The sequence below is a fragment of the Rhopalosiphum padi genome, chromosome 2 (assembly GCF_020882245.1).
Source record: "Rhopalosiphum padi isolate XX-2018 chromosome 2, ASM2088224v1, whole genome shotgun sequence".
Taxonomy (NCBI): Eukaryota; Metazoa; Arthropoda; class Insecta; order Hemiptera; family Aphididae; genus Rhopalosiphum; species Rhopalosiphum padi.
This window is the reverse complement of record NC_083598.1, coordinates 45,147,820-45,173,852: the sequence shown is the minus strand read 5'-3', so window position 1 is coordinate 45,173,852 and position 26,033 is coordinate 45,147,820. Positions and strand designations below refer to the sequence as shown.

At 25.5% G+C, this 26,033-nt stretch overlaps 1 protein-coding gene across 2 annotated transcripts in view; it reads left to right on the top strand.

Annotated features, from left to right (window-relative positions):
* Positions 1-26,033, top strand: part of LOC132923469 (solute carrier family 12 member 6) — a 253,901-nt gene that overhangs the window by 67,623 nt on the left and 160,245 nt on the right. The window contains exons 1-2 of one of the 2 annotated variants that reach the window (XM_060987487.1): positions 7,716-7,948; positions 17,952-18,045. The exons of the other annotated variant lie outside the window; for it this stretch is intronic. Of the exons in view, the coding sequence (XP_060843470.1) occupies positions 17,961-18,045 (85 nt within the window). The 5' untranslated portion in view covers positions 7,716-7,948; positions 17,952-17,960. Of the gene's footprint in view, positions 1-7,715; positions 7,949-17,951; positions 18,046-26,033 lie in introns of those variants that run through there. 2 annotated transcript variants of the gene reach the window in all.

Genomic DNA, 26,033 nt, shown 5'->3' with positions numbered 1-26,033 from the left:
AAAGTAATCTTAAGTTAATACGATTATATTATAGGCGTTATTAACTATTAAGTTTAGATGTACTGAAACTATTTTCTTCTCTTATGAATTTGTAACTTATGACATAAATGTCAAACTTTCGAGGTAATAATTTGCAGGTTTCCTTCACTATGAACAATTTACTTGTTCAGAATTGTTAGATTTAATGTTTCATGACTATTTAAAATTATCAGAGAATAGTAAATTGTCATTTATGGTTTTTTTTTATAATTTTATAATGGAATTGGGCATTATTTTCATATATTTATAATTAATTAATTAAGTATTATAAGTCTTAAAACAAAAATAAAATAAACTAACTTATTAATTATTTCTATTTGTAAAGTATTAAATATTTTTTATATTCACTAATTGTCTAAATTTTTGTTTGAATTTCCATGTTTATGTATTTAGTCCACGTTAAATATACAGAATATTTTTCAATTTTACATTATTTTTGCAGTATTAGAATACACAAGGTTTTTAAAATATAAATATAATGAATATTTATTATATTGTTATATTATAGTTTTCCGAAGTGCCTTCATTTAAGTATATTATATTAAAGCCATTAAATACCTACAACACTTACATCTATTGTAAAATTTTTTTTTTTAGATGTCTAATCAAAATAATGTATTAAAAAAAAGTTATACCTAGATTACTGATATTGAAAGTGATACAAATATAATTAGTTATACACAGTGTATATTATTATCACTCAAATTTCATAACAACATAAGACTGTGTAATAGCGAAATTGTTGATTCTCCAATATTAACCCTTAGATTATAAAATGTTGGATAATTAAAAATAAAATAAAACAATATTATATAATTGTTAAAAAAATATAGATCGATTATTAACTTGGTTTATCAATTTGCATATATATATATATATATATATATATATTAATACCAGATTACATGTCTTCTAAAAAGATCTTCGAATTTTGATTTATAATAATTTTTATATCATCTGATATATTGAAAACGAGGTAATTCAAATCAGTGTAGGTAATTTTAGATAGTATTTCTTATTCAATTGTGATCTTAGATGTCAATTTTAAATACCAATATACCATCAATGGAACTTTTTCAATGACGAATGCTTTTATAGAAAAGTAAGTTAGGAAATTATATAAACACATCACATTTTTGGTAATAATCAATGAAGAATTACAAAAATTAAGTTATGTAAATCAACTAATTTAGGTATTTATAGGATGGATTCTCTGTTTTAACTCTTTTTGCTGGCAAATGCACATACTTGCTCACACTATTAACTTCATTAACTGTTCACACGAATTATTTGCAGGGAAAATTTGGGGAATTTTAGGAAAATTTGTTTGTTCTATCAGATAATTAATTTAATTAATATTTAATTAATTTACATTGTTGGTTTTGCTTAAAAAAAACAATAAGAAAGTTTTAGTTTTAATTTTGTAATATTTTGTAAACGTTTTTGTTTATAACAATAATAATATGACATTGCGTTAAGTTGTTCTGAATGCAGCTAATGCAAGTTAATTAAATGAAAAAAGATTGTAATATCTTTTAATGAAATAATTTTTCAAGAATGCAAATGATCCTTTATTGGTTTTAAATATAAAATATAATAATAACAATGATATGAATAGGTAATAATTGTCAACTTATTAAATATCTATACAGTCTACACCTAGTAAATAAAAGTGGCAACTTGTTGCGTCCTGTGGTAAAAATTTCTTCCTAAATTTTAATAATTAAACATTTTTGATATATTAAATTATATAATCTAAATTTAATTTTCCTTCCAACTTTAGTATAGACTTAAGACTGTCTGTAACATCATTACTATATTATGTAGGTTAAAAATGTTATTAATTTTACAAAATACCTACGTATATATTATATTGCCGTGTTTTGTATCAGCTAAGATAGGAAATATCTTGATAAAATGTTATAAACCTATATTATGATGGCAAACTGTAATCGTTATTATTGTTGATAATAATATTAGAATGTGGGGAAAAATTAATCGGACCGTTACTCAGATATGCCGCGAAAGAATCGTCGCAATTTGCATTAGACCTTTTTTCTTAGATATTTTTGGGATACAACTATACGGTTATTAATAATAATCATTGTCATTTTTTGTATAATTTTAACATGATTGGATATTTAAAATATCACTAAAAATAATTTAGGTATAGAGTAATTCAGTTTAAAAAAGTGAATAAATTGTTATCAAAACCAGCTTAATCTACATAATTATGATTTTAACCGCGCATTAAAATGCATAATTAGTTTTACAATTTCTTAGTATACGATTTAAGTAATGTATTCAAACATATACAAATACAATAATTTCCACATGTAATAACTTTTGCAACATCGAATAACTCGAAAAGTATTGAATTTAATATAATACATTTTTATTTTACATTCATTTTTCAGTGTATTTTGTTATGGTTAAAATAATAATTTTTAATTAATTTATAACAACGTTGAGGTTCATTAATGACTAATAGAACACGTATGTACGTATTCATATAATAAAATTTATAATATTATCAGTTATATAATAAAAATATATAATAATATTATTTAAAATAAATACGTTGTTAATGTTAATATTATATTTTCCATGGCCCAGTTCTATGCTGTCTGTGGCCCATGAGTTGGAAACCGGTGTTTTAGACATTAATTTAATTTAAACTTATGGATAAAAGCTTGTCAATATACTGATAAAATAATTATATAGATGTCAATTATAGGAACCGGCAAAAACAATGATTTATTTCAACGGTTGCGTTCTGATTGCATGTAATAGGATTTCACTATTGCGATTGTGTACGTTTTAAATAACAAAACTTAGTGCAACTTTGCTGTTGCTTATAACCGTGAAAATGTATAAAATAACTTATTTTAGAAAATTATTGCGTAGGTACTTATCTATAAACATATAAACATTACTGTCACTTAAACTTTTCGAGGACTGACTATCAATACCAAGATTTTAATTTATTATTTGTACTTGTATTGTAAAATATATATATTATATTAATTGACTAAACTATTGGTTTTATTTCGATAGTTTTAATTATTAGAATTATTCAAAATTATATTAAATTATAATTTGTATAACATTAATACATGCTTTCTACTTAATATCTTAATAGTTAATTTACTCTATTTATTTGAAAACATTACTATATTATATTGTTAATACTGAATAATATATAGTATATTTGGAAACATATACTATTGTTTAATTCACACTTCAATCTATTGTTGGTAATATATATATATATTATATATACATATATATATATTATACTAGTCACGTATAACATAATTATTTAATAGTATTATTTTCTACGGTATTCCGCATGAAAATTTTAATTAATAAAATAATATTAGTGAATACAAAAGTCGTTGAAAGTACTGTTGTCCTTTTATCTTTTGAAAATCCACTTACTGAGTCTCGTATATAATTGTATATAATTGTTTATAATATATATATATATATATATAAATGACTGATAATAATATTTTATTGATTAAAAAAAAATGTAAATTAGATTAACCGGTAATACACAGTATAGTATATAGGTAGTATGTATGTATATTAAATATAAAGCTATAATATTATGTATTTTTTATCATAAATGAAAAACTATACTCAATTATTTTTTGTCATTTGATTGTTTATACAACTATTAAGTATATATTAGCAGATAGTGGTATTTAAGTTCACTTAAAAATAATTTTCCAAGATAATATTATTCTTAATAGCAGCGACATTATGTTTCTCGAAACGCATTGGCAAAGAAATAATAATAATTTTTATTGAGATATATCAGTTTAAATGTCAACAATTAATTGATATAGACTATAAATCTAATTACCCTAGTCTATGATGAATGATGATAATGAATTCATCCAGAAATAGCAATCACATTGGAGCATTAATTACCATCGACCTTTGGAAATTCAATTTTAGTTAGAGTACTGATCGTCAAAACTACTATAATATTATGGGCATAGGTGATGGATTGCCATGCAATGTAAATAACCGGAAAATAATGAGTGTTTAATACGCAATATGACAATGCACACAATATGCCATCTGCAGATTTGTTTATTGAGTTCAATGACCACGTTGAATTCTATTTTGTTGTCGTTAATGATACAATAAGGGCAAGCAAGGGTGCGTTTAGGTTTCGCGTTAGAAAATTATTAATCTTCTTAAAATGTTGACGAAAAACCGACAAAATTATATATTATATTATAGTATATTATAACGACGTGAATCGTCAAAATTGATAAATTATTTAATTATGCGGTATGCCTATATATTTTAAACTCATTGAAAAAGTCTGCAGTATTATATTATAAACAGCATGCAGACGCATCACGTATGCAACTCGTGACGAATTATTAGAATTTTGTTTAAGACTAAACCAAGTATACCATATACGTTTGAATCGCTAACAACAGCGGAAAAAGAACAAGTATTTTATTATCAATTTTATTTTAAACACTTTAGCGTAATCAGAAAATGAAAACACGGGTTAATTTTGACAGGAAGGAAACAAAAACAACAGCATATAAGCTTGAAAAAAATGACGATTAACATAATTATTTTGTCTTAAATCAATTTACCGTAAGTTAGGTATTTAGTTATCTTTCAGAAAACTAGAAAAGATGACTAAGTTTTTGTCACTATTCTACGGTGTTAGCGATTTGTATATTATATTTTCATAGTGTCATCGGCGTATCGTCGTCGTATATAATTTGAAGTTGTACTGTAGGCTACATACTTCGTATTTTCGGAAAATACGTATGACCTATTCAAGCACAGTAAAATGCATACACGCAATTATTTTTACGCGAATAAAACGCATGATTCGAATGCATATTATAAGTATTAAATAGTAACCATAATATAATATAATATCGTTCGTATATTGTTATAATAATATTTCGGCAATACGCCGTGAAACAAAGAAAATCCGTGTGTGGCAGTTGGCTCATTAATTGCGACCGAAGATTGTTGTGGATGTTGGCCATAAGCCTATGTCATTTATACGTATATACCCACGTATTATCGCCAAATGACAGTGGCAATCGTGTCGATGTTCATGAGACGTGAATGAATTATTTGGACATTTTCTGCATCCACGTGCTCTGAGAGCTATGACGTGCCACTTCTACGTTATAGTAAATAATTTCGAACGGAAAATTGTCATATAATTATACTTTACTTGAACATATTTTCATCAAAGCTTTTTAAAAATGATTTGATATTATACCATCGTATACTTAATATGATAACAAACAAATAGCTAATTTATAATCATTATTTTTTTATAATGGTTATCGTAAGTTGTGCAGGATTGCAGCTACAGTATAGATTATTATATATATTTTATATAAATTATACTTTACCATACTAAAAATTGATTAACATTTCATTATATACAAATAAAATTGTTCTTTATTAATAAATACAGTTGTACTTAAAGAATCAAAAATTAAAAATTAAATTCTATAAGAAGAATCTTGATAAGTAATTTATAAATTTACTACGCATCTATTATTATTCAGTATAGCAATTATTATATTATATTATAAAGATATTCAGTAGTACTCGCTAGAATAAAATGAATAAAACAGTGATACGAGAGCATTATCACCTTGATAATACATGTACATAATACAATTTTACTAATTACATTTTATTATTTATTCCCATTATGAATGGATTAGAAACTATATTATAGTTAAACTGGGTAGTAAGTATTCATTAATAAATGTCAATAGCAAAATTGATATTAATAACTACATAATATTATCTTTCTATTTTAACTATGTTATTTAATTATACTTTAAATCGTGTTAGTAATTAAATGCGCCTTATATATATATTATACGAAAGACATAGAGTCATTTTGAAAAATAACAATCTATGCAAATACAGTAAAATGTATAATTCATTTACTAATTTACAAGAATATTTTTGTGAATAATATGAAAGGAATGGAAGTCTCTTGGTTGAAACATATTTTGATGATTTAGTTCATTTTAGATGATTAAGTATAATAGTTTAAGATCTGATTAAATCATTTTGGTGGATTCCCAGGAAGCGTATTTTAGCCTTTTAGGTTAGTTGTGAGATAATAAGCTGGTTAGGATTTGAATGCGATTTTGTTTGAAAGTATTTGACAAAAAGTATGCTTTAACTGGTTGATGGAATACATTTTAAGATCAGATTAAAGGGTTTCGTTTGGTATACACCTGAAGACGCTATAATATAACTCGAATGTAGATATTCTATAAAGCTTAAATTGTTCTCCAAAAGGGCGGGATTACCATATATAATTTTAATATTTAAAAAAAATAAAATATGATATTTAAAGAAAAATTTACACGATTGTAGTTAAAAAAAAAAAATATGTGGAGGGAAATATAAAGTAGTAATTATTTTTCTTTTTTTAGAGAAAATTAAATAGTTGAGGAAAACGGTATTCATTTTTGGAGTAAAACAGTCCCTCTCAAAAATATATAGGATAAGTACCGTGCTCTAAAAACGATTAGTGTTTCGGTAAAATCAGACCGAATGGTAACCCGATTGCGACTATGTAGTATGTATGTTGCTATAATTTCATAAAAATGTACAGTACCTGTATACATATATATGTATATTGTATCTTATAATTCACATGCGTGTCGTATGTCATGTTGTATATTCATAACATACAATATTGAGAGAAACCAAGGTTATAAAGAACAATAATGTAGTTATAAATGTTATAATACTATGATGATCTCTATTACATTACAACATTGTGACGTGTAATATTATGTTCCATTATTTCATATATAGGTATATTGTGTGCGCTAGTTGATAGATGGCGTGTTCGTACGTAAACTTTTACTTTACACATTATACGCTAGTGGTAGTAAATATTAGGTAGTAGCGCAGCACTCGTAAACGGTATCTGGAAACGCCTTGGCCGTAGAACGAGTTTGGCTGCCGCGCGACATACAGGTGCGCAGGTATAGGCTGCAGATATTACCCGAATAATTATCGTATTCAAATTCGCCCACCCTCAACCGCCATCATCGACACCCTTCCGAACCCACGACCGCCACGCCACCACCCTCGCGCTAAGAAAATACAAATACCTAATTGCCCTATCGCCATAGTATAATTATATATGTGTGTGTGTGTGTGTGTGCTATCAAAAATCGGTCGTTTGTTTTTCGCGTCCCCTTCCTCTTCATCGACACCCCCACCGTCATCCGACCATAGGTCCTCTTCGTGCACGGGCGGGCGGTCGCCGCCAGCCGGGTTAGGCGCCACTGAATTGTGTATTATAGATTTGCGTGTCGAAGCCAACAAAAATCGCCGGACTGTTAAAACGCGCACGCTAGTCCCCCGGCACTGCATATCCGTCCCCGGAGACACGCGGTCTCCGTCCGTCCGTCGCGTTCAGTTTTGATTTTTCTCGTCGTTGAATAACAATATAATTTTATTATTTTAAAATCTAATATTATAATCACTAAAAACGCCTTTCCCTCCATTTTTTTTTTAAAAATCATTCATACACGTACACGCGGTTCGCAACAAAATATTCTATATCTATAATACCTGTATCCGCCGCGAATCGAGCGCCAGACGACGAATTTACGACTAAACATCGTCGTCGTCGTCGCCCCTGTGCGTATACCTATATAGACATATAGTATATATAATATATTATCTACCTACCTATCTGTCTACCAGTGAGCTACCAACTTAAGAACTAAACTATCTACAGACGATTATCACGCGTGACCGACAAAAATGAAACGTAGAACTCGAGCTTAGTCGATGCGTACATAGAACTACGTGCGTATACCTACAGACCCACCGTTGGCTTTGCATATATATACATATCGTAAGTTATCGATTAGATTTACGTAACAGTGCACATCATGTTTAATATTTACGTAGCGTTTTCGCAATAATAATAATTATTATAATATATTATTGATCGCGCAGTTTGCATTTAGACAGTTGTAGTAGGCACCGCGCTCGAGTACGGTTGATAATATGGTATCTATGCTGATAACGATACACTATAACTGTTGTATCTGATAAAACGGGTTATGTTTTACTTATATTTAGATTGATGTGTTGTACGATTAAATAGCACACCTGATTGCAAATGTAAATTACAAGTTTTTAATAAAATGGAGTTCAGCATCAACAGTTATACTGAGAGTAAACCATTTCTCCGTGTTCTTTTTTATATTTGATTCATTATTTTATGTATTTTCCCGACACTATTTTTTTTTGTTTATTAATATTTTCAATGACATATTTTTTTTAAAAGGTTTTAAAGTACCAATCTATGACACAATATAAACTATGTATACTACTTGCAGTATTATAATACTTGCTTAAGCGACTGAAATGTAAAATTACTCAATATATGATATATATGATATTGTCATTCAGGTATAATAATTGTTTACGTGTTATAAAAATAATAGTGTTATTCGGGTACACTATTAAGTGCTTTGTTTTATATATAATATTATTGAAAAAATAATATAATAATATTGAATTTGATAAATTCTCAATTAAAAATGATATCTATTGGAATTGTAATATACAGAATATATTGCCTTTTAAAATGTCCACAAATAGAAATGTACTACTAAAGTATATACTAAATACGTTTTGAATTTAATAAATATCGATTCTTTTATAAAGTAAACTTGAAGTTTATCACGAGACCTTGGCTTACATAGCAATATTATTAGATTTTTTTAATATATAATTGTATGCTTATAAAAATTGGAAGTTATTGTTATTATATAATATAAATCTATTTTTCTTTATTTAATAATTTATTAAAAATACTTTTATGATGTGTCTTTAAAACATAATATATAATAATAAATACAAAGTACATGATATACTAAATATATAATTAAAAACTGTTATCTGTGTATACAATTTTCAAACAATATAAGTTTATTATAATAAAATTATAGATATGTTATATAATATTGTATCCAATAGTTTTTAAATCAAAACTGTTTCATTAACTGAAAGCGAATTTATGTAAACATTTTTATTTTTTTTCAATATAAATCAGACATTATTAGCTGAATTCATTGAAGTATATTTATGTTTATAACAAATATTTGTAACTATTTGTTTATAATTTCTCAATTTTCTCTACAATAATTTAACATACGATACCTAGATTGTAGATAGTATATTTTTAATTTATAATTATAACAAAACATTTTTATATATAACATATTATAATATAAAACTATATATATTATAATACAACTATATAAATGGTTAGTTAGCAAAAAAATTAGTTGATGGAATCACATTATGTGTTGTATTTACATGGGGCTTAAATTATATTTATGTGAATGTATTTTACACTATGTAATATATTTATGGCAATATTATATATTATTAAAAAATTTTGGTCGTAGTTTTATTAAATAGGTAGAGTTTAATTTATAAATGCAATATATAAGATAGTCATTAAAGTATTCAATGACTACTTTAAAAATTCAGTGTTTCTATAAATTATTAATACACATGCAAATGTATTAAAAATGTATAATATTTTTAATTTAAAAATATTTTTTTTCATGTTGAATAATAATATTTTAAATTACAAATTTTTATATCATAAAGATATTGGCAACAAAAAAAACTATATTATATGAATGTTTAAAGATAATAATATGAAAAATACTAAAACATTAAATTATTGATAAATTGATTTTTATTATATTTACACAAATTGACAATGCGTTTAAAATAATGTAATAAATGTGGTATGTGATATTGAAGAAAATTATTTAGCTAGTTTACATTAAAATAGGTACGGAAAAATTTCTGTTAAGTGTAGACATATAAAAACATCAAATGAATAAAAATTAAATGCATTTATATTACTGCCAGTTTATTTATTATCTAAAAATAATAGTTATTAAATAGGATTTTAATAATGTTTTTCTTATTTCATTATTCTCGTAAAATTGTATGTGACCATTATACTGATTGACATGAATGGTGGGATTTTTAAAAGTGTGTATACACATTTCATTCTTTCTAAATTACGAGACTCTTCCCTTAAGTTTTTCTCGATTTATCATAGTGACGTATACGTACTATGATAAATCATACACGTACGCTATTTTTCCTCCACTCCGGAACACTAATAATTTTGTATACAGTATTCCTAACCTTTTATATACTTCAATAGGTTTCTATTCCGTCTATTGAAATTAAGGTATATGTTATTATATGAATCGTAAAATTAATGGTATGTTTTATAAACGATTTGCAATGTATTTAGCTTGTAATACCTACAATACAACTAATGAAATATTTACTTGGAGTTAAGTAATGATAACTATAAACACTACCTACGAAAGTAGTGTAAAATAAATAACTCGTAAATAAAAATACATTAAAGTGGAAATTTATTTTTATACAATACTATTATTGGTAGGTGTATAATACAATTAGTTTATAATTTAACTAAACTGTAATTAATGAATATTCCCACATAAGCTGGTTTAGCCTTTCAATAGATAAAAATTGATGAAGGGTTTTTTTAAAATTGATTGTATTGCAATGTGCATAGAATGTGAATTTTCTGTTTTCAATAACACGATAGATTTTACAACCGATTTTGACGTAAAAATTAAAAAAAAAAAATGTGATTTATTATTTATTCACGCATTCTTAACAATTTAAATACAATTAATCAGTGAACCTAAACTATAAAAGAGTCATCAGTGTATGACTATGTTTTGTTTGTATTCTATATATTGTATGTGTTATTATACATAGATATTGTATCAAATATAAATTAAAAATTATAAAATATTTATACAGTCATATTATACGTAATTCAAGCACAGCTAATGACTGCAGAAGTCAAAATTACCAAAAAAAAAAAAAAAAAACAATGTCATAAACCATTTATTTCTATGTATATATAGGTATTTCTAAAAGGTGTTTTCACATAAATTGAGGTGCTTAAAATAATACAATGTCACATAAAAAACGAGCAAAAAAAAAAATGAAAAATAACTATTCTATGATCTTTTATCAGACTATACGTTTTTTTAAATTCTGAGCGGAGCAATAATACATCATGTATTGGTTTTACAACGATAATATGTGTATGTATGTGGTTTTATTTTATGTATTGTACGTTGTATCTACCTAAATAGATTCGAAAAAAAATTGATTAATATTGATATCATTTTTAATTCAAGTACGGTAATTGAAAAACGAGTGATCATCATTCAAAATTAGGAAATCGTATGCTAATTGAAAGTATTCATTATTTTATATTATAACAGTTATACATTACGCACGCTGGTTATCTATACTCTGTTTAGTATAGATGTTATTATAATAAATTAATGACTAATGTGGTATAATATATTTAAAAAAGTTATTCTATTTTTGATTCTGTATTAAACTTTAAAAAAAGTAACTCTTAAAACACAAAATATTTAAAAAAATATATGTTTTATAACAAATTAACTCCTAAACTAACTTTATACTATAATAATTACCACAAAAGTGTACTTTTATTTTTCATTGCGCATTAAAATGCATGTTAGCTCATTACTCATTAAATATTATTTATTTTAAATTAAATTACATAAGATATATATTATATATTATAACAGATGATTACCAAAAGTGGTACAACAATACAATTTAAATAATTGTAATTATGTGATAGTCGAAATTTTCATAATGGTCCGTTTTGGACATGCAAAGCGACTAATTTTCAAAGGTGACAAGCGGAGTAGACAGGTGACCATTTACTTAGAAATATAGTATAGTGTTAAAGTGATGAAATAAAAGACACTGGTGTTTATCATAGGACAGTGTTAGTTTGGAAATCATCGAGAAGCTGACTGAGTTGATTTACGACTAAGATGTCGCCAAATGCGTGTGAGGGAGTGGCGGGGATTATCAAAATGCCCTTGTCAAGTAACGGACATTGTCGCAAAGTTAAGGGACGGTTTCCAATTCCATTATATAGCTAGGAAACATGGGGAAAAGTATACTTCGATAACCGTTTGCATGAGAGGCTATGGATAATGGGATGTAAAATGAAAAATCGCTTTACTGCTGCCGGTTTAGATACGATCTGATGGATGTTTAAATAAACTAAACGACGCATCATGTGTTATTTGGTTAGACAACCAAAATTGTGTGAGGTAGAACTCTTCTTAATACTATAATGGCATTAACTTATAATATTTGACCAAAGCAAACTTTACCGCAAATGCACATATAGGTATCTGAAGTAAAATATCGAATAAAATAAGAATTTAAAGGTTTGCATAATTAGTTATAAGCTTTTCGCGATTGTTTTCTAAACAGTACTACAATAGATAAATTGTACAATATTATATGTAAACATTGTGTTACTTTATTTCTTTATTTTTGTTGAATTTATTGAATGGATAAATATATTTTTATAATTGAGAAAGATAATACTTTAATCGCATAGTTTGAGATTTGTATCGAGAGTATTTTAAAAAATTTTGACAAATTATTCAATGCGTGCCGTGTACATTTTAATCTTTATTGAATAATATTGATAAACAATTCTCACAACCGCCGACGATATCTACCCATTCATTATTCGTTCTTTGACACTGGCTATTCGATGTGGTAAGCACTATAATGACGCCCAACTACTGTGCGGATCGATAAGAGGTTGAAATTGCGTGACCGCATTTTCAAAATAGTGTAGACGGAAAATGGTATACACAATGGTTTGGGTAGCTTTAGTATCCAAGTGTGTTTTACATCACTAGCGGACAATGTGAAAAATAAATCAAAATGCCCCCCAGACTGAGAGCGCTATCTTTTTTCCACGTTCAAACTGCGTGTACAATAGTGAAAATTATTATTGTTGACCTCGGCCCTCTTTTACTCACCCAGCCATCATCATTATATATACATATATACCTACACTTACCCCATGTAAAAGTGGACAATAATACCTCACCTTTTACTGCCAGACAGCTTACAAAATATATGTATTTCAAGTATAATTATTATTCCGCAAGTAGTCGTATACAAATATAACAATTAATTAATATAATATTGTTTTTGTTTTCCTTAAATGTTTTGTTTCATTAAAATTTTATTTTGCTTTCATTTGAAAACAATTTCCTTAATATGTTTAGATATATAGGTAACATTACAAATTTAATAACAGATTGTTGAGTCATTGAGGGTACATTTAAATTAAAAATACATTTTTTTACTTTTTATTTAAAGAAATTATACAATCTACAAAATTTAGTACAATAAGCATAAGGAGTAACAAATATACAATAACTTGTAGACGTACCTAGGTGAAGAATCATCCAATGATAGTATTTTTACGTTGTTTTTATTTCAGTTTGTTAATTATTTTTTGCTTGAGCCTCCTGGGGGAATTTCCGAGTAAGAAGATAGACAGTACATTTTGAACATGAAAGTTGAAATTATTTTGCAGGCGATTTATAAATGTTAGAGTAATGGAGTTTGGCTGTAGAAATATGGATGTCCCTGTGAAGAGTGCGATTTTAAATGTCTGAGGCATCATCAGTAATAAGTCTTAAGATTTTTGATTGGAAGACTTGTGTTTTTTGTTTGTTGGTTTTTTGGGTAAAACTCCAAATATGAATACCATATGTGTTGAAATGTAAGATTGTAGATTTGTATTTTGGTTTTGAAAGGTATTTTAGAATATTTTCTTAGGATGGGTCTGAGTAGTGTCGTTTATTTGATTTTAGTTTTGTTAAGTGGATATGTTTGGCGTATGTTTGACGTTTTTCGAATGTATGGCCTTGATATTCGGTTGTGTCCGAGTTTGTTATAACTAGATCGCGGATTTTTATGCACTTAAAACTATCGAAATATGCCATATAATATGCAGTAAAAATAATGAAAATATGCAAACAATATGCAGTCTAAATCATGAAAATATGTAAAAAAATATGCAGTCAAAATTATGGAAATATGTAAGAATTTTTTATTTATTTAAATTTTACAATAAAACTTATAATAATTAATAAAAAAAAATTTAGGGAATTTTCTGAACTTAATTTATTTTTAAAATGAATAATCATATGTATTTCAAGTTTTTCTTTTGTGAAGCTGTGTCGTTTATCGGTTTACGTATTTTTAAAGACTGAGAACGAACGTTTGACGTCAACCGAAGTTATTGGGGCATATTTGAAGCAACTAAGTATTGTCGGGTCTTGATAAAGATCTTCGAGCTGAATGTTTTCGAAATTTACTTTTAATTTTTCTACTTGACAAAATAATATTTTATACATTTTTTTAAATTTTCGCTTCAATATGCAATAAATTTTGAATTTTGCCAAAATATGCCAAAATATGCAATAACATTTAAATATGCAGAAATATGCAAAAAAAAACTTCACCATTAGCTTCAAATTATGATGATTCGTGAAGATAACTGACAAAAATCCAAAAATATTAAAAGGAAAAAAATATGCAATTGCATAGAAATCCGCGCTCTAGACTTATAACTTATAAGTCTGTTGTTCGACTATAGAAATGAAGGTTAATATGACGGGGAGCAAAAGTAGTGTCGATAGTTTATTTTCTTTGGCTTTAAAGCTTTAGTGAGAGTACCACTGTGATAAATTATTGATGTAATTTTAAAGAGATGTTGAGACTGTAGCAGAACTAATATGAATAGAGAAGATGACTTTTTCGTCTTCGCATTCAGCTTTTTTAGTATCCAGATGGGTGGATTGGTCCGCTGAGTATATTATATTAAAAAGTGTTGGGGGTGCCACAGCACCTTTAGAATCTTTAGCTGAGATTGTAGAAATACTGAAAAGTACTGTTCTAACCTGATCTGATTTAAAACATTTTATTTAATAATTTGACAATGAGTTTTATTTATTTATACTTTACAACAGATTAAATGTATATTCCAGTTTAATATAATATGCGGCGTGATAAATTGTGAAACTATATTATAATAAATGTTTAATAATGTTTAACTTGAAGTAAATTATAATTTTGTATATTTCAATACATTAAATAATATCACAAATTATAATCTCAATAAAATTCTTAATTCTGCAGTTATTACTTTTTTAAATTATAATTATAAAAGCTTTGAAAGTTTGAAAAAAGAGGACTAGTTCCAAATTAAATAAACATGAGTATAGATCAATCAATATTTTGATACAATAGTTATTGATAATATGAATAATACATTTAAAAAAACGTTATGTGATGTAATAGAGCCTATATTAAAATTACTCAGAGAGACTATCATAGAAACGTTATTATATTGAATATATACATTCATAATGTTTAACATTTAATTGAATAAATAATCTTTTTAAAAGTGTTATGGCTCTTATTTATTTTTATATGTATTATTTTTAGTCGTTAAATCTTAAATCTAAAAGAGATTAGTTTTGATATAATGTCAGAAAGAAAGATTATTACAGCTTACGAAAGAATGGATGTAGAGATTTATTTTAAAATCGTCGGTTTATTTCTACTTGAAAAAAAATTTGTTTTTGTTCACATAGCATAATAATTAGCGAAATAACATATATCAAGTATTCGAGTTTAACACCAGCTGGGATGGTATCTATAGGTGGTGCCAAATTGCGGCCAATGTCATATTTATAAATAAATAAGAAATTGTAGTATTTATGCAAATTATGAAATATTTTAAACTTAAAATATTTAAATGTATTTTATAATTAATTTACTGTACAATATATATTAATGTATTTATAATTACATGAAAACAATCAATGTTATGCGTAATAATAAGTTAATGTGCACTACAATAGGAATTTGCACAAACGATGTTCAAAACCAGCTGTTTTAGTAATACATATTTAATATAGTGCAATCATTTGTGGAATTGTACCAAAATATTGTCTAGTGCATATATTTCAATGATATCGTTATAGAAATTTTATTTTTATTGCTCGTTTACATTATTTTCCTTATTTGAATTTATCGCCGAAGGTATCAAAAGCTCTTTCCATCGTCGACCACAATACCACGCATCAGCAATAGCCGTCATTCAGAACAGTTAAAATGGAATATACACTGCTTGTAAGTAGGTATATATTGTATGCTCATGGAAAGTAGGAAAATACATGTGAAGGGCGAGGGTGAAAAAGATAGTGTGTGTGTATGTAATGTGCATATGTTTAAAACAGAGATAGAGAGAGAGAGAGAGAGAGAGAGAAAGAGAGAGAGAATAGAGGGAGAGATAGGCAGACATAGATAAAGATAAAGAGTAGGAAAGAGTGAGAGAAAGAAATGCGAAACACGTGTGAATACGGAGATAGAAACAGAGAAACGGAGAAATTACATTAGCGTCGTAGTGTATAATATACATATTTGTTTATTAACGGTATATATAGGTATACCAGACATATGTGTAACACACAGTAACCGCCGGCGTCGGTGGAGTAATATAAAATGTTGCTCAGCTGGTCTTATACTTTTGCAGTTTTGTTATGTGGAATAACGCGTACACGACTGTATGTGCAATATAATATAATGGTATGGCGAAATGTCTTGCGATGAACTGCCAGTGTCCGTCAACCGCATAAATTATACCGAAGTGTGTACGAACGAAATATTTCATTTCACTGAGATAGTGGTTAGGTTAGGTATATGTTATATATTGCGAGTAGAGGACATACGCCTATATATTATACGATGCGCGTTTCCTAGAATTTCATCGGTCACGTCCTTTTTTTCCGTTGAAATATCACTTGTTAGAAATAATGTTGGAGCATAAGAGATTTTTTTTCAACAAGATGGTACATTAATAAAATTATATTATTTTAAAAATAGTGGCTAACACGTGAAGTTTATTGGCTAACAAACTATAATAATAATATTTCGAACGGAATAATGTTTTGTGTTTTGTTATTGTCGTTGTTTAATGTACCTAATACAAATTAAAGTTAGAATATTATAGCTTGAACACACAAATTATATGATTTAAAATATTACAACTATGAATTGACAGTCAAACTTTGTACGTTACTAATTTACTTACATTAATAGTTACTGACAGGTTAATATGAAACTGTCAAAATAACCTGATGAACTAATAAGTAAACCCATTTAAAAACTTAATAGACTATATAGGTTATAACCTATACCGACCAAAATATTATCAAATAAATAATACTCAATACTCACTTATTAGTTATTATCATATAGTACATTTTAATTTAATTTACGATTTATCAAGTGGTTTAAATCGGCCTCTTAAGATCGGTAACCTAAATATAGAATATTTAATTAAAAAATAGTATACAAGTTTTCATCATAATTTGTTGTTAACATTTTTTTTTTTTTTTTTGGTTAGATTGGTGTTTTTAATTCAGAATGTTCAATAGTACATTGTAATTGTATGATATTTGTATGTAAATCGTTCGGTTTGATAACATTTTCAAAGCACGTTTAAAAATGCGCATTTAAATAAATTGAATAAAATATTAATTTATTCATTAAATTTAGTACATATTATTAAGTAATACTTTAGTAATGCGGACAATGTAGTTAGATAAATAGCAGTACATTTGATTAGCCAAAAAGTGAATAGAATAATTTTAACAGATAAATTTAGTATATATTATATTTTAATGGCTAGTGTTATATATATTTAAATGTTTATGATTAGATTTTAAACATGAAATGCCAAATGAGTTTTATTATATAAAATTTAAGATTATTTGAAATGCAAACTGCGCGAGCAAAATAAAACGATCGTCTCAACAGTATTATAGTTTTCCTAGTATAAATGTATAATACTCATATGTAAACCCTTAAATTAGTATTCTTTATGCTCACAGTGTTAAATAATGACAACCAATACTAGTGGAAAAAGATCAAAATCTCAAGGAGCTACGCCACTTATATTGTCCCCAGCTGATATCGAAATTGAAGGTAAACAATGGAAATTATTCAGTTACTTCAAAATACCAGTATTAACGTATATTTATTTGTTTTGAGAATGTATTTAAAACGATATACAATTTGCAATATATATTATATATATAATATATATTGACAAATTGTATATTTTATGTGTCTTAGTAATAACATGTTGAGATGATTATAGTGCAAGTAAAGTTCATAAATACTTAGCTATAATTTAAAACGTGTTGAATATTACATTTTATGAGTATAGTAACATTATAATTGTGTGAAACTTTTAGTAGGAAAATAATAATTCTACTATTCAAATCTCATAATATCATTCTTTATTATTTTTTTTTTTGTATTTATACTTTTAGGAAAAAATTATGTTATTATGTCTTATATTTTTAATTTTTGTCATTGGTAGTCAAAGAATGTAGTTTTTTGCTGACATCGAATTCGTCGGAAGGTATTGTACTATTGTTTATTAAATAATAAATATGCTTACAAATTTAAATTAATTAAAAGAGCTTCGTCAATGATGTTATTATCAATTCAATAACGTTCCACTAAATTAAATATAGATTATTATAAGAATACATGTTTTTTAGTATTATATTGAGGTCAATGGTGTTGATCTATTAATTCATGATGTACTCGTATTTATATTCTTATATTTAAAATTTAAATAACTAAATTATAAAAATCTAACAATAATTTTATATTTTAATTATCTCTGGAAATGATGACATCTATATAGTAAATATAACATATTTAAAATATACTTTTTGTAGAGCACTCAAAATATTAGGTTTAATCAAACACATAACTTTTGAATATAAGTTCATTGCACCTCTAAAACTATTTATTATTTAATAAATTAAATTATAGGTTTTTCTTCCATCCGTTAGAAACTGTGTATTGTACATACTACATCTTAATATTCAATATAATATTAGTATTATATACATATATAGTATAATTAATGTACATTGTGTGATAACTGACAATAAATAAATGTCTTTTATCTGTATACAATGAAGCAATGAAATAATAACTACTTCAATGTTTTTTTTTTAAATTTATTATTATTATTAAACCAAATAAATAACTTTAATTTGAGGTTGTACCTACTTATAATTACATTATTATCTTAGTACATGTAAATTAAATTCGTATTGATTAAAATGCAATATTTACAATTTATTTTCTGTGCTACAAGTCACAACAGTTACTTTGATCTAATTGCTGTATATTACAGTGATGTAGCTTTGAAAAGATAATATTGCTATATAGTTTATAAACTGCAGTATACATATATAATATACACATTTTGTGTACAGGTATCGTACTACTTAGGCAATTATTCTCAAAAATGGCATTGCCAATCGCAGCAAACATGATCGCATTTATTTTGACAATAATATATATTTATTCAGTGCTGATGAATCCCTGTCTAATGAACACACCGCACTAGGTTAGGTTTGGTTGTCTGTATAGCTGTTGTAGCCGTAACAAATTATCCTTAGTAGCTTCTCGTGGGTTGTTAAGTAATAGATGTCGAACGAATGACGTAGTAGCGAAACAGTATAGATATACATGTGCTCAATTTAATGAGTAATGAATATACAAAGGGTTCACTTCACTTGACATGTATATGTGCTTTGTTCGATTTCATCCCTCCTGCAGTGGCGGCAACCACCGCTGTGGTCGCACCGCGGAACAATCAATTTCCCCGACCGCACAACACGGCCGTATATCAAAAACAGGCCAAAATACGGCTGAAAAACACTCATTGAAAGTTCGGTTATATGTTTTTAATAACAAAGCCAAGCGCAACATAATATATTATAGTACAGTAAGAACAGTTGTTTTAAATTTAAAAAAAAAATCATACATATATTATTATAGTTGTATTATAATTAGTCGAATACGAATCGATAACATCGTGTATTATATGTTATAGACTATAATAGTATAATACCATACATTATAATACTTACCACATTACTTTTTTTTTTAAATAAACGATTAGTAAGTTTAAAACGACATTTGAACTTGATTATACTAGTGATCAATTATTTATAATTAACCATATATTAAAATTATTCGGGATTATAACTACTTAATGTTTATAAGTAGGGACCTATTCCTACCACATTTATTCAGGTAACATATTATTACTTTTTGTAATCGGTTATCATTCATTTTCTATTAAATAATAATAATAATTTCCTCAGTCTATTATTCGAAAACAATTTGAAAAATTATCCCATAAAATAATATTAATTTATGTTATTACTTATTTACAATAGTTATGTCATAAATCATAATGATGTTATTTTAAGATTTTGAAAAAAATCCATTATTTCTATAATTTATTTAAATTACTATAGATTTGAAAAACGTGTACCATAATATAATCAAATTGATTAATTAGCCAATACATTTAGTGAATTACATGTATAATAAAATTGTTCAATATCAAACAAAATATTAAATTGTAGTGTTGAATTTATTGCAAAAATACGTTCGTATTATATTAATTTTTAAATAATTCTAATTACCACAGTTTTCATAATACAAAAATCAAACTGTTTTTATTATATCTCTAAATAATATTTATGTTTTAAGCAAAATATTTCTGAATCGTGTATTGAATTAATCTAACTTCATTTTAAATAATATATTAATGTTAAATAAAATATTACACGTATGCATATTATTTACATAATATTAGTTAAAATACTATCATATTTTTTTAGAAAATTATTTTAATTTTAAATGATACCTATACATTTTACCAATTTATATTACTTACTAATCCATCTTATTAACATTATCAATAACGTAAACATTACATTAACCTAAAAGTAGAGTTTAATCAGAATTAAAATAAATATATTAAAAATAAATATTACTTGAAATTAATAATTGGCAAGATCAACATATTTTATAAAAATGTAGTAGTCTTTTTAAGCGTTAGAAAATCTACAAAGAGTCATTGCTTATTTATTTTATTATTATTCAATTATCTACTATTGAATCCAAATGTATTCAATCTTCACCATAAACTGCAATGAACAACATGCGATATTTATACCTTATTTGGTTGTGTATCTCTTTAAGTTTATTTTGGATATTTTATTTGAATTACACACTAATTTTATTCTTTTTTTTTTTCATATTTTATACAACATTTTTGAAATATATAATATATTAATTTAACAATACGAGTATACATGCATTGATGCATTATATAATATTGTCTTTACAATTATATAGTGTTTAATAACAGGACTTATATTAGTCAAAAGTAAAAGTAGTATAAATGTATAGTATAATACGATACAATATTTGGTAATGGTTAATGATGACTGCCATTTATGTTTATAATCATTTAAACATTTTATGATATGAGTTTTATTTTAAATTATGTAAGGATTATTATTCAAACTAATATATACGACCAGAATCAATAATTATATCTAGTTGTTAGAGGTATCACAACAATTTAAGCAATTTTGATTTTACTCACAACACGATAATTCATAATATTATTATTATAAAAATATAATAAATGATGTAGTCTAAATTAAGTTGTATATACTTAAAATATAGATTTAATGTGATATTATCGTGATCGTCAAATAAAGACGTCGAAAGATTAACCGTTTAATTTCTTGGATTATTATTTATCTAAAGTTATTTATGTGGGTGTACGAGTTATTTAATCAAGATTCGTTTAGGTTAATTTTACTAACACTGCAGGTATAATTTTTATAATTTATATAATATTATACTCGTATTTATGAAAATATTATTATTTTTATATAAATTTATTTATTTTTTTTTATATTTTTTACTATAATAAAATATAATACAATGAAATTCAATATAAATCAATATTAACTAATATAGTGTTTTAATAAAGTGTATAAACAAAAAAAGACGAGGTTATAATTATTTTGAAGGTTCATAATAACAGATAAGCACCTGAATAACTATTGATATAAATTATAAATAGTATATAATGTAAACAATTATAATTACATTTTAATTAATAGACGGTGAAATAGCGATTAATTCGAATATTATTAAATAGGTACATACTATAATTCTGTTTTCAGTAAATCATTTTTGGTTTACACACACTTAAAAATTATTATATGAATACCTACCTACTAATGTATAATTATGAATCGGTTGCAAAATACAATGTTTTGAGTTCTCAATATTTCATAAAAATTGTTGAATTATACATCAACGTACAAAGTACATAGGTATATAATGTAAACTCACATTTTGTAAAAGATTTATGAGTGTATTAATGTATTTGCAAGTGACACAGAAAGATATGTATTTTTTTCGTAGCTAAAATAATTCTTAGCCTTTCACTTGTTTTACTGACTTTCATTAAATGTAACTTTGATTTGAATTTTCTACATGGCTCCTTATACAATATAATATGTATATGAATTAAAGTTTCTTTTCCATCATTATAGGTTAGGGTATACAGAGTGTAATATTAAATTATATTGAAACATTTGAAACATTTTAAAAATCCATTTTGTTGTAGAACTTTAAATAATAGAGAGAAAAATATTTTGGATAATTACTAAAATAATAAAAGTATGCAGTATAGTATAGTATAGTATACAGTAGATAACATTATTTTTTATTGTCCGGTGTTGGTTACTTTTTTGTTATCTACTCTTCTACTTATAACTTATACTAATTTTTTTTAGATCTATATAGACATAAACCATAATATATACTAATACATAGTTGTTTAGTTCATAAATAGATGTATTAAAATTATGTTAAACATAATAATTTATAAATGTGTAGCAAGTTTTATATAAAAAATTCAATTTATTTAAAAAATAAGATATCACAAAATTTTCAATTAAAATATACCATTGTTTTGAGAACTACATCTATGTCAAATATACTGTAAATATACTCGTATATTTTGTGTTATCTGGGAATTGTGTCCAAATCAACCGTTGGAAGGAAGGGTACATATGAGCCAATCGATAAACACCGAGTGCACAGGTGTGTCTTACTCGCTGCGGGGCAGAAATACGAAACAACATTTGAACAAAATCGAATAAACGTAGAAAAATAGCAAAAAAAAAAATCATTGCTGAACACACGTTACTTCGCTTAACGTACTACATTTGTGATTATCATTTATCTTAAAATTGATGAACATTGGTCATAATAATACTATGGTAAAATAAGCGTGATTTACACATATATAAATTATTAAAAATAATACCTACTTACATAATTCTCAAAAAAAATATTGGCTGTAACACTTGAAACTTTTGCTCTCGTGTATATAGAGTGATTTATTAAGGATATTCACTCGAATATGTATTTTTAAACTAAATATGTATTCAAATTCTGGTTTTTTAAATTTTTAAGTATATTTAAGAATTATTATATTTTAAATTTTGAGCTGAACGATAAACTTATTGATTTTATGATGACTATACATTATAACTGATTATAATATTATTCAATTGATTTTCAATTAAAATGCATCCAAATTAAAAACAGAAAAAAAAATTATCCAATAAATAATTTATAATAATAAGTGCACGATACTCCGTCATCTTAAACAAATCTATGTTTTATTACAATGCTTATAATTATACTTAAAAATCTAAATTTGAATAAATACATGGTTACATACAAAGTTATGTTCACTCTACTTATATTAAATGGTAAATCACCTATTATTTATATATATACGGTGAATTAATTAAATAAGTATGTATTTTAATTAATAATATAATATAAAGTATATTATTATATTTCATCAACGGTGAATCTGAAATGTTTAATCTTTGAGCCAATGTATTTATATTTTAAATATCGTTATATGTTTAAGTTTTGTTTATATTTTATATTATCTTCTTACAACTCTGCCTAAACACTTCCAAAGTACAAGGAAAAATGTATGGTAGTTAATTTTTACTGTCAAAATTATATTATTTGTTGTTTTTTGAACTTAAATAATTTTCATTACATATTTTTAAAACCAGTACTACATTATATAAGTGTTATCTCTTTCGTTACTTACACGTCATAGTTGATTGTTATTATTTTTTATTTGACTTTGCGCTACAATATTAATTTTTCAAGGTGATTTTTTTTATGACTTCTTAACTTTTTGACGAACTTGCCCTTCTTAACGCAGTGAAGTAATACATTTTAAGAAGTTACATAAGTAGTACGTGTATAGCGTCTTAATGTTTTCTTTAGAGACTGGCTTGGCAAAAAAAATCTATTAAGTTTATTAATAAGACACTCAAACAGCCATCTAGAAATAAACTTTTTGTTAAGTTCTAAATTAGTGTGAATACCTTTTATCTTTAAGAGTTTTTTTTCTTATTGGATCTCAAATATAAAAATATACCGATGACGTTAATACAATTACTTATACTTAATACTTTTCTCTTACAACAAATCGAAATAAAATCATACAATAATATTATAACAATTTAATATATTGTTAAATATACGGTTATTATAATATACATCACAAGTCATAAATAGTTTACAGAGATTATCATGAATAAATGAGATCTATATTTCAAATATATATATTTTTTTCAAAAAGTCTTAATCTGAGTAAATTTATATATTTGTTGATTTGCAATATTTTATTACCTTATTTTATTAAATTGGAAATTTATCTAGTTGGAATTGTTTACAGTTATTGTTTTACTCTTTTCAATCGTTTCATCGAGGTTATATTATTGACATTCTTCAATATTTTTTTTAAAAAATTCAGCAAGTGATGTTTAATATTTATATGATTAATAGTTTAAGTGAACTTATTTCACTTATATGCATATAGTTTACATTTTTTAGTAAATATATAAAAATTAATTAAAACTAGAATTGTTACAGACACTAGTAGATTTGTACCTACTTAAATCATTCAATTAATAAATCAATTTAAGTTATTGTTGAATTATATTTTTATTAAATAACAAAACCCAAGTTGTTTTCAGTTTTGAGTAATACATGAATGTTTTGTAATATTCCAATAATATTCGTATTTCGTAACTATGGGGTTTTTTTTTATGATGTTATCAAGTTTCATTTTTATAAGTCTATAAAGAGTTGTTTCAAATTTTTCGATTTTTTTTTTAAACAATACAATTATAGTATTTAATTTAATTTTCGTTACCTTAACTATGATTTGATTATAAATCGACAACTGATTGATTTATTTACTAGTAACTTTAAGCTTTAGAACATTATTTATTTTTTGCCGTTATTAATGTAATTGTTTTCCTACTTAGTTATCGATATATTCGTGTATAAGAATTAAGATTTTAGATTGGAATAGTAACAATTTTTTTTCTGGTTACCTATTTTCAAACATTAATTTTATCATAACGGATAGTTTTATTTAAAAGAACATAATATACATACCTATTATTATAACAATGGATATTAAAAAAAATAAATAAAACGTGTACATTAGTTTAAACTAATGTACTTACATTGATTTTAAATTTTACCTTAAACCGTATGACATAATGTGAAACTGGCACATATTCGTTTTGACATTTCTGGCAATTCAATACTTAATTAATGATTTTAGTAAACACTATGGATAAATCCAAAAAAAAATCTCACAAAACAATATCATGAGTTTGCGGCGTGTCGGTCGATCCATGTACTTGACGCTACGTGTTTCGTATATAATATTATTATATATTACATTTTCTTACGGTTCACCTCTGCAGCGGGCATGTGTCTTAATAATAATATTATACCCAAGTATATGAAGCGGCGCCGCGCCACAGATGCTGCGCTGGCCGTCATATTGCCGGTTGAACTGTTCCGTCTTTTTCGGCAAAAACGTATTACGCCGTAAATGACACGGAAATATTTATGTATATATTATGGAATAGCTATTATGGGATACGTCGTTAACGTTAGCTCGGGGACGAATTTTTTTTCAAAGCCATAGTTTATTTATTTAT